Source organism: Lepisma saccharinum, chromosome 24, assembly GCF_977018435.1.
Source record: "Lepisma saccharinum chromosome 24, izLepSacc3.1, whole genome shotgun sequence".
Lineage (NCBI taxonomy): Eukaryota > Metazoa > Arthropoda > Insecta > Zygentoma > Lepismatidae > Lepisma > Lepisma saccharinum.
In genome coordinates, this window is record NC_139252.1 from 24,658,833 (window position 1) to 24,677,271 (window position 18,439).

At 37.8% G+C, this 18,439-nt stretch overlaps 1 protein-coding gene across 1 annotated transcript in view; it reads left to right on the forward strand.

Annotated features, from left to right (window-relative positions):
- Nucleotides 1-18,439, forward strand: part of LOC145978140 (cubilin-like) — a 416,836-nt gene that overhangs the window by 216,641 nt on the left and 181,756 nt on the right. The window contains exons 34-37 of the mRNA XM_083110579.1: nucleotides 1,181-1,426; nucleotides 4,138-4,245; nucleotides 10,453-10,677; nucleotides 12,053-12,237. Of these exons, the coding sequence (XP_082966705.1) occupies nucleotides 1,181-1,426; nucleotides 4,138-4,245; nucleotides 10,453-10,677; nucleotides 12,053-12,237 (764 nt within the window). The remainder of the gene's footprint in view (nucleotides 1-1,180; nucleotides 1,427-4,137; nucleotides 4,246-10,452; nucleotides 10,678-12,052; nucleotides 12,238-18,439) is intronic.

The following is an 18,439-nucleotide window of genomic DNA, read 5'->3' on the forward strand; positions in this document are numbered from 1 at the left end:
AAACTGCTTTCCAACGTAGCCCTTCAAAATGAACTCGTCGTGCCAGTCGGGAGTTACAACTTCCTACAACAACAATTTGGCGTGTTTTGAGACGTCGGCTGGTTATGAAGCCGTACAAGCTCTGCATCCTGATGACAAACGCAAACGTGTGGCATTTTGTAACGAGATTCTTGATGCTATTGACAATGACAACACTTTCGCACAACGCATCGTGTTTAGTGATGAAGCTGCGTTTCATGTCAGTGGTCAGGTAAACTTACATAATGTTCGCATTTGGGGCCTACAGAACCCACATGCATTCATTGAATATGTACGAGATTCGCCCAAAGTGAATGGGTTTTGCACGATATCCCGATCATCTGTTTACGCCCATTCTTCTTTGATGGAAACACTGTTAACGGTCAGCAGTATCTCTCTATGTTACAAAACTGGTTGTTTCCGAGGCTGCACGAAGACAACTTCATTTTTCAACAAGACGGGGCACCCCCTCACTGGAGTCACCAAGTGCGTGATTATCTGAATGAAACTCGACCGAACCGTTGGATTGGTCGTCAAGGAGCTGGCGACTTAGCATGTATCAGCTGGGCTCCACGGTCACTGGATTTGACACCCTGTGACTTCTTTCTGTGGGGTTTCATTAAAGACAATGTTTATGTACCACCACTCCCACAGAACCTGAAAGAGTTGAAGAACCGGATCCGTACTGCCGTAACATCAGTGACGAAGGACATGCTTGCCCGAGTATGGGAGGAATTTGAGTATCGATGTGATATTGTTCGTGTCACTGCTGGAGGACATATTAAACATCTGTAATCTGAACTTGAGAGGTTCGTAAGTATGTGTGTCAAGTTTCATCTTCGTATGTCTTAAAGTTTAATAAATATATGCATGTGAAATACGTATATTCTTTTTGAAACACGCTGTATATTAATTAGATGTAATAGAAATAAAACTCCAAGTAAAACCAAAACAGAAGTCGAACAACTTCAAATTTTGCAAATTTCAGAATATTTGTTGTTTTTGAAACACCCTGTATCTTAAGAGTGAAAAGATGATGCTAGATGCCTCTTAAGTGCCTACGAAGTTGAACATATGTGTAACTTCTTGACTTTTTGTACAAGTTATATTTATTATGCTGAGGAATGTTAGATTATGGTGTTTATATTCTTTTCATTTTCAGATGATCATGTTATATTGACTATAACACACTTAGATTTAACACCTGCCACTGACACAGGAGAGTGTGCTAATAAGTTCCTTGAGATTCGAGATGGAGATGATATAGAAGCTCCCTTAAGGGAAAAGTTTTGTGGAAACAGAGTGCCACCACCTTTAACCAGCTACGGACCGGCTCTCTTCATTCATTTGGTAGCACAGTATGGCCGGCATGGTCGATTTACAGCAACATACTCAGTTTTAACTTCATGTAAGTACTTTTAGTTTGTCTATGAAAAGTAGGATGGTTTTCATTTCTTTACTGCGATAGTGATGTGATGAAGCTTGGAATATGTTGATTTCTACGTTAGCCATTTACTTAACCATACCTGTTGTTGTAAAGTGCTTGAACTTTACGCCATATGTTGTCAGCATAAACAGGGTGGGGCAAAAGTCAGGTTACATGTGTGAATGGCCACTACGCTTGCCAGATCTAACACTCCAAAATTTTTACTTGTGGGGATACATAAAGGCCATCGTGTACACTAAGAACCTGTACCACTGGACCACCTTTAGGATCATTGGTGCCATTTCTCAAATCACCCCCACCACACTAGTAGACATCCTACACAACCTGGAGCATTGAATTGAAGCATGCATTCAAACAGATGGTGTGGATATTGAGCTCTAACTGTAACCTTTACATATCAATCATGTGCATGTTTTTATATAGATGTATTTGTTTTCTTATGTAACGTGACTTTCGCATCACCCTGTAGAATAAAGGACTAATGTGCAGGAATGAACAGCAGCACCTTATTTCTGATAACTTAACATTATTCCATTCTCAATCTCTGAAGAACAACTCAGATGGTTTGAAAGTTTGTATTATTTTTAAGAACTGTGTGTCCAAAACTTACATGGAATATGATTTAAGTGCAGCAGTCAGCTCACGAGAAGATCCCCGAATGAGGGGTGATGGTGTGCAGGGGTAAAGGGAAGGACCAGTCCATTTGCAGATTTTAGGGCTAGCAGAAACTCTTCTGTCTTTTCAGAAAGTTGATTTGTGTCAATCGCACAGAGCTGCTTTTTTTTTCAGTGTCTAGAATAGTTTTGTATTGCTTAACCTGTACATTATTTATCCTGTATTTCAAATAAGTTCTAAGAATACATGCCAATTACTTGCGTTGTTGCACCTGTTACCAGAGAGGCCAGCATGTGTTTCTGACTCGCAGTGAGATACCATAGCAGCCTTTTTCTATTAGTATTTTATGTTATCTTCTTATAATATATATTATATTATTATATATATAAAAATGTATGTATGTATGTATATGTGTGTGTTTGTTTGTTCCGGCATAACTCTCGAATGCCTGGAGCGGTTTCAACCAAACTTGCTACACCTATGACTTCCAATCTGGAAAGAAATACTGTGGGGGTAAGGCATCCCTAGCACCCCTAGGGGTGGGGTAAGGAGGGGTAACATGTAAAAATAATCGAAAACGACCTATATTAGTGTGAAATATATAGTTTTTGGGGTCGCTAAGATGAATATTGACACTGTGGTACACGTATGGAAGAATATTTAATTTTTTAATTGTAAACACCGTGCGCTCACCATATATGGTGTAACTCGATGTGCCTATCATGCTGTATGTATCATACAATGTAATCTCAACAGCTAACCGAAATGTTCCATGAAATGCTTTCGTGTAAATTGCTATCAGCTATATGATTTTGGAAGGATTTACATAGCATTTATGCTAGCAAAAATGTTAAAGGAAATGCTTTCGTCTAAAGCCAGCTTAATGCTAATTGGGACTGGACCTACAGTTTAAAGTGGGATCCGAACCACTGTGTGTCTCCACCAGGTATCGAACCTGAGACCCCTTGATTACAAGGGAACAATGCTACCACTGCGCCCTCGGGAATATTTGCCTACTATTATCTTTGCATTTAGCTGTACGTCATCTCCCTATGCACTAATAAAGAGAATGAACCATGTAGTATAGGAATTGTGGTAATATTAGAATCAGTGGTTGAGGTGTGACAAAGGCCAGTCTTGACAGATCTTCTGTGCTGGAAATGTTCTAAAAAATTAATGGGATGAATTTTTTTTACAACAGTTAACTTTGAAATTTAGGAAATTTACCTGAAAAAAATGAAACCATCAATACTCAAAAGAGAAGGTATTGTTTCTATATATAGCTTTTTGAGTGCAGACAGCATTTAGTCTCTTTGCTTGTCTTTTATAATGTAATTGTCTTGTAATGAAGGAATCTCAGGTTCAGTACCCAGTGGAGGAACATGGTGGTTCGGATCCCAGTTCAACTGTAGGTCCAGTCCCGATTATCCTATTTGCTCATAAAGTGGATTTAAAAGATCCAAGACTACTCCCCTCTTTTTTTCTGTTATCTTGTGTTGCTATTCTATCTTTTTGGGTAATCATGATAATATGGATCAATGATGAAATGATACATTGTACAGCAATACTTGACCTGGTTCAAACCTAGAGCCTCTTGCTTCATAACTGTATTAACTGACCACTCTGTACATCAATAACTGACCTGGTTCAAACCTGGAGCCTCTGGCTTCATAACTGTATTAACTGACCACTCTATACATCAATAACTGGCCTGGTACAAACGTGTAGCCTCTGGCTTCATAACTGTATTAACTGACTACTCTATACATCAATACCTGACCTGGTACAAACGTGTAGCCTCTGGCTTCATAACTGTATTAACTGACCACTCAACCACAGAGGAGAGAAATATATCTTATTCTCAAGTAATGTATGTTACATTTAAACTTTTATTTTAATGAAGCATTGCAAATCTAGATAATTCAATTTCTAATGTTTTTTTCCCACCATGGTACCTCAACAAATAAGGTCTTGGAAGTCTGACCCTTATTTTTTAATGATGAATTTAAGATTAGTTTGTTGTATGTTTCATTTGCAATAAGCATTTCTCTTTCCAGCTTGTGGTGGAAATTACACCTCAGAACATGGGTCTTTTGCTACACCAAATTTTCCTCACAGTTACTCAGTGCATATGGAGTGTGTGTGGAACATAGCAGCATCTCCAGGTAAGACTTTTATATATATATTTCACTTGTAGACATAACTAGTGGGGCAGCTTAACGTCGAATTTCACGTTAATGTGGACACACCGGACAAAAGCACCAATTTTTTTTCCAGGTGCTACTTAGGTGCTTAGCTTTCAATTTTTGATAGGAACCAACTCCTCCATCGGCCATCTTGGATTTTATAGCAGCCATTTTCAAATATAGGTATATTATCAATATCTCGGCTTCTAAATCACTTAGGACCACAAACTTGCTGTCTAAGTATACATATTTGGGGTCAGGGAATACAACTACACAATTTTTAAATGTATCAGACTATATATTTATTCACTAATATATGTACCAATTACAAACTATTCACCTTTTCTATGAGAAGGTAGCTACGGCCTCCATGATGAACCATGGGATGAATGTCGTGCATTGGGCTACAGAATATCTAAACTCTGGACAGACACCCGTTTTGGCAGCTGATGTGCCTGGTATTGCTTCATCAGGCACAACCGACTCTTTCCTTTCGGCTTCGCATGTGACTAGAACAAGACATTCTCACAAAGTGACAGCATTGGCTTTGGAAAAACTGCAGAAGGATGCTTTCTTACTCACTGAAGGACCACACGATGATGAAACCAAGATTTCATGGAGAAAAGCAATGGTAGAAAAGAGTCCTACACTCCAGTACTGGGACACGATTCTTAACATGGAGCTCCTGGGCCTCATTTTCATCAGATCGCAGCATAAGGGGAATTTTAATCTGTATGTGGAAAGCCTCAAGGCCCTGGCACCTTGGTTCTTTGCTCTCGACCATCAGAATTATGCACGATGGATCCCAATACACATCCGAGATTTGGAGAATCTTCCACTTTCCATTCTTGAATAGTTTGAGCAGCAGGGTCACTGGGTAATCCACAAAACCAAGAACCGATTCTCAAGTATACCAATCGACCAAGCACATGAGCAAAATAATAAGGTCGTCAAGGGTTTAGGAGGTCGCTGTTGGTCTGACCGAAAATCCTTCAGCCTTCAGAAAATGGATGGTCCTGAGCCTGAACAAGCTAGGTTATTGAAGGAGTTTCAAGATAACTACATCCCTAATCAAGACAAAAGTTATCATCATGATGAAGAGTGATTTGCCACACAGAAAACCTTTAAGGAACAATCATTGAGTCTATATACAGTCATAAAAGACTTTGGAAATCCCTTTATGGATGACAATGATGAGTTATTGACTCTTGACACACGAAATGTTTTAGATGAAAGTGTAGTAAATACGGTGTGGACAGTTCAGAGTGTAGGCCAGGATCAGTATGACAAGTATTACAAATCAGTTATCAGTGATTGTACTCGCTCCATTCATGAACCAATAATAAAAAAAAACATTTCCTTTATTCAGAACTCCTATACAAAAGATAAGGGAAATGTATCATTACTTAAGACTGATGTTTCTCTGTTCTCTCAACTGTACATAGTGATGCAGCATAGGGAGAGTGACATGACTACATTCTTCAGCCATGAGAATCATAATTTTCCCCCTTCACTATCTGACGATGGAAGTCTGCGCTTTGGAAAGAAGTCAGATCTTATGAACATTCTGAACAAGGATTCCCCAAATGATCCTCTTGATTATGTTGATGTGAAACTTCTCGATGGAGCCGCTGTTGTGCATTTCCTCCCCCAACTACCAACATTGTCACATTTGATGATTATGCTGATCACGTATTGATTCCACACATCAATAAACAATTAGAAAGCTGCAAACGAGATGATGCAGTGTGAGACAAATACATTCCGACAAGCCTCAAAGAAGACACTTGAGAAAATCGAGGTACGGATGTTAGGAGAAAGTGTGAAGGAAGGAACAAGCTCCCAATTAAGTGGACCGATTTCTTAAAAGACCCCACCAACAAACAGAAACTTTTTGCATTCCTTTCAAACAAATTGACAAATGTTGAATGTGCCGAAAGCAAGGTAATTGTCGTTACATGTGATGCCGAAGTTATTCTCCGAGGAACTGATAGGTCCATGCCATCATGTGACCATGAGGAAGCGGACACCAGACTGATTATCCACTTACAGGATGCACTTTTGAATGGCTGTAGTAACTGTATGGTGCGTACTGTTGACACGGATGTAGTGGTGATCCTCATTGGCAAGTTCCATCACCTGATCACCTCGTGTGCAGATTTGAAGATTTGTGTTGCTTTTGGTATAGGCAAAACATTTACTTATATTGACATTAATGCTATCTACGAGAAGCTGGGTGTAGAGAAATCCTTGGCCCTCTGTATTCCACAGTTTCACTGGATGTGATACCACATCATCATTTTTTGGACGAGGTAAGAAATCTGCATGGGAGGCATGGAATTGTTATTATCAAGTGACACATGCCTTTACCTACATGGCACTCCACCCTTACACAGAACTTGATATTGACAATGAAAATTTTAAACTACTAGAATGCTTCACCGTGATATTGTATGATAAGAACTGTGATTTAGACAATGTGAATGAAGCCAGGAAGGAGCTGTTTTGTCAGAAGAGTAAGTCAATGGAGAAACTTCCACCAATGAAGGACGCACTAGTCCAACACTCCAAGTGGGCTGTATATCAGGCAGGAGTATGGTGTACCAGTGAGCACAGTCAACAGCATGCTCCTAATCCGGAAGGCTGGGGCTGGACTCAGAAAGTAGACAGTGCATCGTGGGTTCCTGTATGGACACATTACCTATTGCTTCAAAGGCATGTACTGAATTGGTTACATGTAATTGTAAGAGTCAAAGAGGGTGCACTGTTAGGTGTGCTTGCAAAATTGCTCCTTGGAATTGTACTAAACTGTGCAAATGTCAATGATTGAATACGACATAAACAATTCATATAACGGTAATCCTTCATATAATTCAACATCTTTCATATACGATTTCATAATACGATTTATTGTATTTTAATTGTATAATTATGTATTTTATGTCATTTTTCATGTATTATTTGAATTGGTGAATAGTTTGTAAATGGTAGCATATCATTAGTAATATGTGTAGTGAATACCGCATCTAAACTTCTTTCAAACGAATGTATAAATTTGTTAATTTTCCAAACTGTTAATCGGTGAATAGTTTGTAATTGGTACATATATTAGTGAATAAATATATAGTCTGATACATTTAAAAATTGTGTAGTTGTATTCCCTGACCCCAAATATGTATACTTAGACACCAAGTTTGTGGTCCTAAGTGATTTAGAAGCCGAGATATTGATAATATACCTATATTTCAAAATGGCCGCTATAAAATCCAAGATGGCCGACGGAGGAGTTGGTTCCTATCAAAAATTGAAAGCTAAGCACCTAAGTAGTACCTGGAAAAAAAATTTGGTGCTTTTGTCCGGTGTGTCCACATTTTCATGATAAGCTGCCCTACTAAACTGGGTTTCCAAGTAAACAAAGCCTTGTTTTCATGTTTTTTTGTTATCTTATATCTTGAAAATACTAACAGAATGCTTTCTTCTTCGCTCAAATAATAGGGATAGAAAGTTAGAAGTATCTGTAATGTTGCCAGACCATCAATTTTAAATTGTTCACTCTTTTAGATCAAAAAATCTTTTTCTGATATTTTGTATCATAGTGTCACATAATTCTCTAGATATCTGTGTGAATATGAGTCACAGCTATTTGGGTGTTGAAGCCAAATATGCACCACCTTGGTACTCAGATTGTAATGAAGGATGCATCTTGAAAGCAACAAAACTTACGCCGGGACACACTGTCTCACAAACACTCCAAGCACAACTAGATTCCACTTGACTAGACTGTCACCATACATGTTTCAAATAATGTCATTACACAAACAAAAATCAAGCTATTGAATACAAAGTAAAATTCTTGTGCAACTAGAAATAGAATTATGCTTCAAGCTGTTATGTTTGTTATGCTACTCACTTATGCTACTTCATGCAAATCTGATCAAATTCCTGATATGATTGACTAATTTATAATATCTGATGCCATCTGCAAATTTATTAAAATATGTATAAATGCTCCACTTTTTGTGAAGAGAATATCAGTTTTATGGATCTACCATGCATTGAATATGGACATGCATAACATGAATTATATTTCCATCATAACCATACAAAAACAATCATGCTTAAACATAAAGAAATGTTAATCTTCTTGTTTGAGAATTTGTATCCATGTGGGGTTGTCACACAATTAATTAACTCAGTGTAATACAGCTCACTATCTCTTGTGTTTTGCTTCCCATCATGGAACAAGGCTCAACATTGTGCTTCCACAGCTAAACTGTACAGTGCATCATTTCCTTAAACCTTATCGAACACAAACGTCTAATCATTGGAGCTTAATTATACATTAATCACAGTAATTTTAGCTATCATTTGTAAAATTTAGTAACATTGTCCTAGCTTGCATATCATCTTCTCATGAAATTCTCTCCAAAAGTTGGTCATGTGTTTGTGATTTCAGTAGTGGATGCTTTGCCAGTTCAATCCAAAATAACATGCATTTTTGTTCTACTTGTATATTCCAATTTGATCACACATTCAGACATTTAAAACTTTAATTTGACACTGTTGAATTTAAAACTTTCTGATTCTCATCCACACTTTCAATGTTCTGTAGAATTACTCATAAATCGTGAGGACCATACTGAAGGTAATAAGCATCAATTTTTAAAAAAAATCAGAATTCATTGCAAATCATTGCAAAATAACAAATTCACTGAATGCTTCAAGGTAGTATGATGACATTAGCTTCGATTGTGTGAGCGCAGGCAGCTGTTTCAAAATGGCTGGCAGTGATGTTTTGTTTTGACAATGTGCTGTGATTGAATTTATTGTTGAAGAGGGAATTCCTGCTGCTGAAATTCAAAATAGGCTTTATCGGACTGTGCAGTGCTGGAAATGATTGCAAGGTTAAGCTATTGAAAAATTTGTTTCCACTGGGTCCCATGTTTATTGATGGCAGACCACAAAGTGCAGTGAAAAAACACTACTCAAGAACTTTTTCAGAGATGTCACGATGAAGGCGATGAATTTTATTGAGTATTGTGACTTCTAATGAAAGCTGGTTCCATCATTATGAACTGGAAACAAAGCGGCAGAGAATGGAATGGCACCATTCCACATCGCTGGCAAAAAAGAAAGCAAAGAAGACAGTGCTGTCTGCTGACAAAGTTATGGGGCACTGTGTTCTGGGATGAAGAGGGGTCTATTCTGTTTGAATTTATTAAACCTGGGGTAAACATATTTGCTCGCCTTCATATCCAAATACTTTACAAGCTCCGTCATGCATTGCGGGATAAACGTCCTTTAAAGAATATCATCCTTGAACATGATAATGCACACCTGCACTCTGCTCAGTTCACCAGGAGGAAATTGGGAAAATGGGATTGAAACTTCTGCTTCACCCTCCCTACAGTCCTGACATTGCACCCTCCGACTGTCATCTGTTCAGTTTTGTAAAGGAACAGTTACAAGGCCAATGCTATGAGATGATGGAGGACATACAGAAAGCAGTGTGTCAGTGTCTCCGAGCTGCTGGAACGGAGTTCTACCAAAAGTGTATTTTTAAGCTTCCAGAATGGTAGGGAAAATGCATACAAAGAAATGGAGACTTTGTTGAAATGTAAAGAAAAGTGTTGATTATGATGTAGTGTCTTTTTCTTTAATAAAACCAAAACTCTGTTCATGAAACATTGTTTCTCATTACTTTAAGTATGCCCCTCATATATGTTCTTTGCCAAACAGAAAAAGCAAATGATTTACAGTCCACATTTACAAATTAGTTTGTCAGTAGGTAAAATATTTAGTTTTAGACTTATAGTTTATGGTGCATGACTGACTACAGGTAAGATCATAAATTGTGATCTCTTTCCTGTTCATTACATTTACTACTTTCAAAACTCACATAAATATTATCATAAGCTTGTTCATTTTTATCACTTCACTTTCTTTTGAGTTGCCCTAGTTGTGCACTCAATTATAGGCTATTGATAGAAGTATCAGGTAGGTAAATGTATTTCCAGTTTTGCTAATACACCTGTATGTTTTTTTATCTGCTGATACTAATAATATGGTGATTAATGTGTCCCACAGCATAAGGATATTGACATAAGATTCTGAAACTTTTAGAATATGAAATTATTTCAAACTTGCAAATTTTTATTACATTAGTTCACTTTTTCTGTTTTCTAGGAAATAAAGTCTTGATTTCATTCAGATCATTTGACTTGGAACTGAGTGATAATTGCAATGAGGATTATGTTGAAATAAGAAAGAACAATGCCATTGGTGAAATGATCGGAGTGTATTGTGGTAATGATTTGCCAGGAAACATTACAGCAGCAAATAAATTGTGGATTAAATTTAGGAGTGATGCTGAAGAAACGGGAAATGGATTTATTGCAGATTATAGTTTAGGTAAGTATTATATTTGTTATCTTTATTTTTGGCCATTGGATTGTGAGATCAATGAAATAGTGCAGGGTGTGACATAAAAATGGGTTTATTAGTTTTTGTTGGGAGAGTTTCTGTAGTGCTGTTGGCAATACTTAATGATGATTATCTGCATCACCAATGTATGTCATTTGCAGACATGGATCACTGGAGCGGAGCTCAACGTGCTGTAACTGTGAGGGCATTGTATAAAATTGGTGACTCTGTTACCACTTCGAGACTAGAATATCGATCTTATTTAAATCTCAGGGACATGATCGTATTACATCAGCGAATGTAATCAGTATATGCCTGAAGAACTTTGATGCTACGGGAAGGGCACTGAAGTGGAAGCATTCTTATTCATATATTAGAATGTGCCATGGACGATTTTGATCACAGATTGACCAAGTGTAGGTGACAAAATGGTGGTCACCCATAGGACGTAATTTGGAACACATGAACGGGATTTTGCATATTTTGCCCATTTTTATTGCACACCATGTGTAATAAATAAGACAAATTGTTTGTGATTTAGATAATTATTAGGACTGATCTTTTTTTCACTGCAGTCACCTCAAAACAAGCATCTATTAAGGAGGTCAATGAGCCATTCAGGTTCTACAAGGACCATTTGGAATTTTATATATTGGATTTGTAGAATATCGGTTATTGATATCGGCCAACATTTCATAGCGGCCCATCCCTATTAAAAACAATAGATGATGTATACAATAGAATTATATTTTATAATCGAAGTCTGCAAAGTTTAATTCATGGTATTGGGTGGCCAGAATTAAAGTTACCCAACTCAGAGTCCTCTGTAGCCTGTTTGAGGCATCGTAGAACTCTGAAATTTGGAGAGTCCACTAAGCAGACCATGGGGAAGAGGATGGCGATAAAAAATTGTTCAGTTTTCTACCACCAGGTAGAAATGTGGCACTGTACTTCCATGATGAGTTGTAATAATGACATAAACTGCTCCATTTGGTTATGGATTTGCCTTTACCTTGCAATCTTGCAATAAACGAGAGATTATTTTCTCGCAACTTCCAGCACTAACAAATGTCTTTCTAATAAATAACTCAGCTAAATCACTTAATGTGATTATTTGTACAACCCATCATGGAAGTACAGTGCCACATTTCAACCTGGTGGTGGAAAATTGAACTATTTTTTTAATATTTTTTTATCACCATCCTCTTCCCCATGGTCTGCATAGTGGATTCACCCAATTTCAGAGTTCTACGATGCCTCAAACAGGCTACAGAGAGCTCTGAGTTGGGTAACTTTAATTTTGACCACCCGGTACATGTTTGCTACACTAATATAATTATCTATTTTTCTTCTCTTGAAACAGTGCATGGAAATGAGTTGTCTGGCTCTAGAGGAGAAATAGCATCACCGATGTACCCACTGACATATCTGAATTCAGGAACCTTTTCTTGGCGTATAACTGTAGCCTTTGGAAGAGCGATCTCAATTATATTTAAGGATTTTATGCTGACACGAGGTTTCACATCTGATTGCTACAGCTATCTTGATGTAAGTTTTTAACAAGCAAGTTTAAACTTTTGAATATAGTCTACTTATTGTAATGTAATATTGTCCTCATGTCGTATCCCAGTGAGAATTTTTTTTTTCCTTTTTGAAATAAATCTGGTACCACATGCTGATGAAGTCACGTTCCAAAGCCAGATACAAGTTTCACCTGTTTTTTATATTTTTTACAAGGTAAGCATACCATCTTTGCAGCATCCCTACATTTTTAATTGGAAATTAATCCAAATATGTAATTTTCATTAATTATTTGCCAAAGGTAGATTTTATAAATAAATTAGTGATGTGCTGAAGCCAATTACCAATCTATGAATATCGCCAGAAATTGATTAAATCTGTACCAATACATACTAGAGTTTTATCTTCTAATAAGTTTGATATTTTAATTTTATAAGATTTATTGAAAATTAGGTTATGGATCTTCATCACTGTGGAGTTTTTGTGATAAAATTATTGCAAACTCTCATTCAGAGGATCAACCTACCTCAAAATCAGAAATAGAACAGTACATTGCTGAACCAACTATTCCACATGACCAGGATTTGCTGTTGTATTGGAAATTCAGAAATGAGTATCCAAACCTGAAGCAAGTGCTGAGAAAATACTTGGACATACCTGCTGCATCAGTATTCAGTATTGCTGGACTGATTTGTAATAAGAGAAGAAGTAGGTTACTTCCAGAAGTGCTTCAAAAACTCCTGTTTCTGAAGTTGAATCTTCCAACATTAAATTTACAATATTATGAACAAGAATTCATTTTGCATTTCAAAGAACTGCTTGTGTACTAATATTAACTCTCTGAGAAATATATATATATATATATATATGCAATAGAAATGTGCATAGCAAATTTCTTTTTATCAAGGCTACAAAAACATTCCATTTCTGTGAATAATCTAATGTATCGGAATCAGTTAAATATCGGCATCAGTATTGGTTCCAAAAATTATCGGCATTCGTAAATTTTCAGCTTCGTCACATCACTAAATTAAATGGTCATTATTTTAACATTGAAATTCGGTTTATGTAAACATGTACAATAGATTACTATTAACATTTATAAAATATTCTGCACAACTTTAAATTATTACAATGTTCAGCTATTGGTGTCTCTTCAATCAGTGTAAAATACAATGGATAATAACTGAAAAAACAAAACAATAATATTGAAAATGACAGTGACAGATCTGCAGAAAGGAAAGAGAACTACATTGATAAAATCTCTTATATAGTATGTATTTGGTACGGTCAATAAATAACCGGATTAATGCCGTGAAAAGAAAAATAAAGTGACAGAGCGATGAAACTTACGGGATATGTAGGCCAGGCTGGGGTACGCCCCATGTCTGCAAGGCGAATTCAAGACCACGTGGCTACGTGGCAGCACTGGCAGGGAAGGGAGGTTGTGTATGTGCAATTTGCCTCCAAGGTGCCAGTCAGTCATTCAGTGAGGTGAGTCAATGTGTTTTCAGTGTAAGGTGCCATAAAGGAGGTTCAGCAATCCGTGATACAGTTTTTGACGGCAGAAGACAACACACCAGAGAACATTTACGAGTGTATGACTGCTGTGTATGGTGGTGAGTGCATGTCCCAAACACAAGTGTATAAGTGGGCAGGTCAGTTTCAAGCAGGACACACAACAGTGTCTGATGCGGCACGTAGTGGGCACCCTATATGTGCCATTACGGATGAGTCTATTTCTGCCATTGATGACCTCATACGGGAGTGTCGAAGGATTAGTCTGAACCAGATTGCAACCGAACTCGGCATTAGTCATGGTACAGCATACATAGGGTTACCAGATCGCTGTAAGGGAAATGTAGGACATGCTGTCCCAAAATGTAGTACATTAAGTCAAAATGTAGGACAAAACACATTCTCAATAAATAATACATATTTCTATAGAAAATAGTTGAAAAATGACACTTTTCAGTTTAAAAAAAAAAAGACTCAGTTGTTAGCATATGCAGATGATGTAGACTTACTGGGGGATGATGTGAATACAATTAAGAAAAATGCTAAAATATTTTTCAAAACTGCTAAAGAGATAGGTTTGGAAGTTAACAAAGAGAAAACTAAATATATGCTTACAGGCCGAAACCAAGTGTTAGGTAATAATCAAAATCTAATTATTGATAACATCTCGTTTGAACCAGTTTCCAAATTGAAATACTTAGGAGTAATATTAACAAATGAAAATTATATTAAAGAGGAAATAAAAAGTAGGCTTAATTCAGGAAATGCATGTTACTTCTCTCTTCATAAACTTTTGTCTTCTCATTTAATATCTAAGAAACTAAAAGTTAAAATATACAAAACAGTAATTTTGCCTGTAGTATTATATGGGTGTGAAACTTGGTCCCTGACATTGAAAGAGGAACATAAATTGAGAGTATTTGAAAATAAGATCCTTAGGAAAATCTTTGGACCTAAAAGGGATGAGGAGACAGGTGAGTGGAGAAGGTTACATAATTTAGAACTACATAATTTGTACTCATGTCCAGATATTATTAGAATAATTAAATCAAGAAGACTTAGGTGGGCAGGCCATGTGGCACGAATGGGAGAGGAAAGAGGAGTTTACAGGATTCTTGTTGGGAAACCAGATGGTAAGAGACCTGTAGGAAGACCAACACGAAGATGGAGGGACAACGTTGAGATGGACCTAAAGGAAATCGGTAGGGATGGGAAAGAGTATATAGATCTTGCTCAAGATAGGGACAGATGGAAGGCCTGTGTTGCTGCAGCCATGAACCTTCGGGTTTAAGAAGGCTAGAGAGTTAGTTAGTTATATAATGGGTGTTGTCAATCTTACATTGTAAACCGTAAACTACAGGAAAATAATTAGTCAAACTATATTCATGTTAGAGTGGACAGTCAAATTCTTTGAAATTATAGGGATAATTAAAAAAAAAAAAAGTAAAGTGCTCCCCTGTGCTATGCACCATGCCATGAAGGCATATAGGGAGGTGTGCAGTTAGGGCCCCACACTTTCTTGATCATGACCAAAGGTGGGGGTGATGTGATCAGCAACATGCCCCTGGCTGCCTTTACCCCACTCAGTTTCCTCCAGGTACCCACTTTATACGATGCTGGGTGGATGCCGGAGCCACTTGGACAGGTGAGAAAAATCCCAGTTCTCTCTCGCCGGGGATCGAATCCGGGTCCCTTACATGGTAGTCAGATGGCCTATTGAGCTACCGCAGCTGTTATAGGGACCAGTACCAAACATTTTATAGGCTTTATGAAAAAATATTTTTTCTCATGAGTCTGCTAACATTATTATCTTAGTGGCCGTGGTGGCTCAGTCGGTAACGCGTCTGAAGGTCCCGGGTTCGATCCCTGGCCGGTTCAAATCCGGGAACTTTTATAACGTCAGAAGCGGGCCCGTTGCCCACCCAGCATCGAATGACATGGGTACCTGGGGGAAACCCTGGGGGGTAAAGGCAGTCAGGGGCGTGATGCTGATCACATCACCCCCACTCACGACCGGATCAAGAAAGTGTAGGGCATTACCCCCACACCCCCTATATGCCTTCATGGTGTGGTGCTAAGCACAGGGGAGCACTTTACCTTTTTCTTTTAATGGCAAACAAATATTCAGCAATTACCGTAATTTAAAATTGTTGCAGAAGTTTTATCGTGGGTAGTTTTTAGTTAAATAACAGGGTGTCTACCAAGATAACACATCCAGAATTCTTGATTTTTTGTAGACTTTTTTTCTTTTCTTAACGTTTATTTATTCGACCCCTAGTTAGGTAAAGTTGGAAATTAGTAATGAAGAAAATAAATATTTATTTAATGAAAATCCCTACCAAAGGGCCAGTTAAGATGAAAACTGAAGCTGAATTTAAGAAGAGAATTAGATCTGCTTTCTCGTATTAATGCATCCTGAACTGTGTTTGGCAGACAAGCTAGGCTTTGGCATTTGGACTCAGTCAGTATAACACCGGCTTTAGACGAAAGCATTTTCTTTAGCATTTTTGCTAGCATAAATGCTATGCAAATGCTTCAAAAAATCTTATAGCAGTTAGTACTTTACACACAAACATTTCATGTAACTTTTCAACTAGCTTTTGTGATTACAATGTATAACATATACAGCATGAAAGGCATGTCGATTTACACCATGTATGATGAGTGCATTGTGTTTACAGTTGAAAGAACTAAAATATTTTGCCATACGTGTACAGTAAACGTTGTGAAGTATGTATTTAAGCAGCGCCATTGTTTTGTACCTAATAACGTTTTATACGAATATTCCTCTCGGTTGAATAGTTATCGGCTTTTGAAAATGTGAAGTGATACATTGTTTACATCTCACGCTGCCGCCATTACAACTTCACTCGTGACCTAGATGATGCTTCTGATTGGTAATGCTACAGAAATAGGACGGGTTCTATCCTTGAGAAATGCCATGAAAGATTTTATGGCATCTGAAATGCCATAACATTTCTCCCTTTACACGGTAGCATTTTGGTCATGGCACAAATGTTAAGAAAACTGCTAAGGAAAATGCTTTCGTCTAAAGCGGGCCTAAGCCAGGGGCTTATGTCGGCTGTCCCTATATGTTTGTGACTGTCCCTTCATCCATCTTATCTTATCACCATTCATCCTCATCTTCGCGATTAGCCAAAGGGACAGAAAAAATGAAGTAAAATAAACTAAATCAACCAATCACTAGCAAAAATTCTTGACCACAAGAATAATTTATTGCCTTTTTATTGACTTCTTGACCTACTTGTTGATTTCTTTACTTTTTCTTGACTTCCATGACTTTCTTGACTGGCAGACACCCTGAATAACTTTGGTCTCTATACCCCTGCTTTACAATCAAATTATATTGAATAAGAATGGGTAACACCTTGTCCCATCAGGATAAACCCTAAGGCAAGAAATTCTGCTCAGGCATTTAACAGTGACGTTATCAGAAAGTGGTCTTAAAACTTTGTTCATTAATTGCTTCCATTTTCCCATTTGTTTAATAGCAGGACAAATGTTTTTTTTCTTTTTGGGCAATGACTGAATCAAAATAAATTTCATTATTGAGTTTGGAAGCACAGTCCATAGACTTGTAACTTGCATGATTTTTTTCTGTTACCTATTTTCCTAATTAATATTATGTGATGCTCAAAATGTAGGACATTTATGATATTTTTCAAATTTCTCCCGGATGCCGGACATAAAGCTAAAATGTAGGACATGTTCGGGAAAAACAGGACGTCTGGTAACCCTAAGCATACACTATTGTTCATGAACACTTTCAATACCAGAAGCTGTGTGCAGCTTGGATGCCAAAGATGCTCACAGAGGAGCAAAATGCTACGTGGATGGGGAAGAGTCTCACACATCTTCTGCGGTACTTGACAGAGGGTGAGGTTTTCCTCGAGCACATTGTGGCAATGGACGAAATCTTGCTCAGCCGGTATATGCCAAAGAGTAAACACGACAAAAAGTAGTGGAAACACCTCTAGTCCCCACGACCCAAGGAAAGCAGACAAGTCTACTTTGTTCGCAAGGTGATGTTCGTGTTTTTCTTTGAACATCGTGGTCCACTTCTCGGTCGCTTCCTCCGGCAGGGTGAGAAAATGAACACTGCTCTGTACTCTGACATCTTGCGAAACGAGGTGAGACCTGCAATCAGGTGCAAGCAGCGTGGCTTCTTGTCAAGAAGTGTCATCCTACTGCAAGACAATGCACATCCCCAGATTGCTGGATACAGTATGGACATGATCGCACAAATGGGTTGGGAATGCTTAGATTTTCCCCCTACAGCTCTAACCTATCCCCGTGTAACTTTCATGTGTTTAGCCCACTGGAAGGTGCCCTACGTGGAATCCCCTTTGTCTTGGATGGACAACTGCAGGATGTGGTATTCCATTGGTGCTCACAGCAGCCACAGGACTTCTGGGACAGGGGGATCAAAAATTTGGTGATGTGGTGGGATTCCTGCCTCAACAAGGCAGGGGAGTATGCCGACCAGTATTAAAAAGTAAGTAAGTCCATACAACGTTCATTCCAGTTATTTATTGACCGTACCAAATATTTTTGTAAATCTTGCAAATGGGCCATGTAGCCACATTCATCTTATAATTAATATTAAGAAGAATTTTTATTCCTTCAGTGGCTAGCTGAAAGTTTTAATGTAGTCAGCGTTTATGATCTACTGCACATACATATTTTTCAA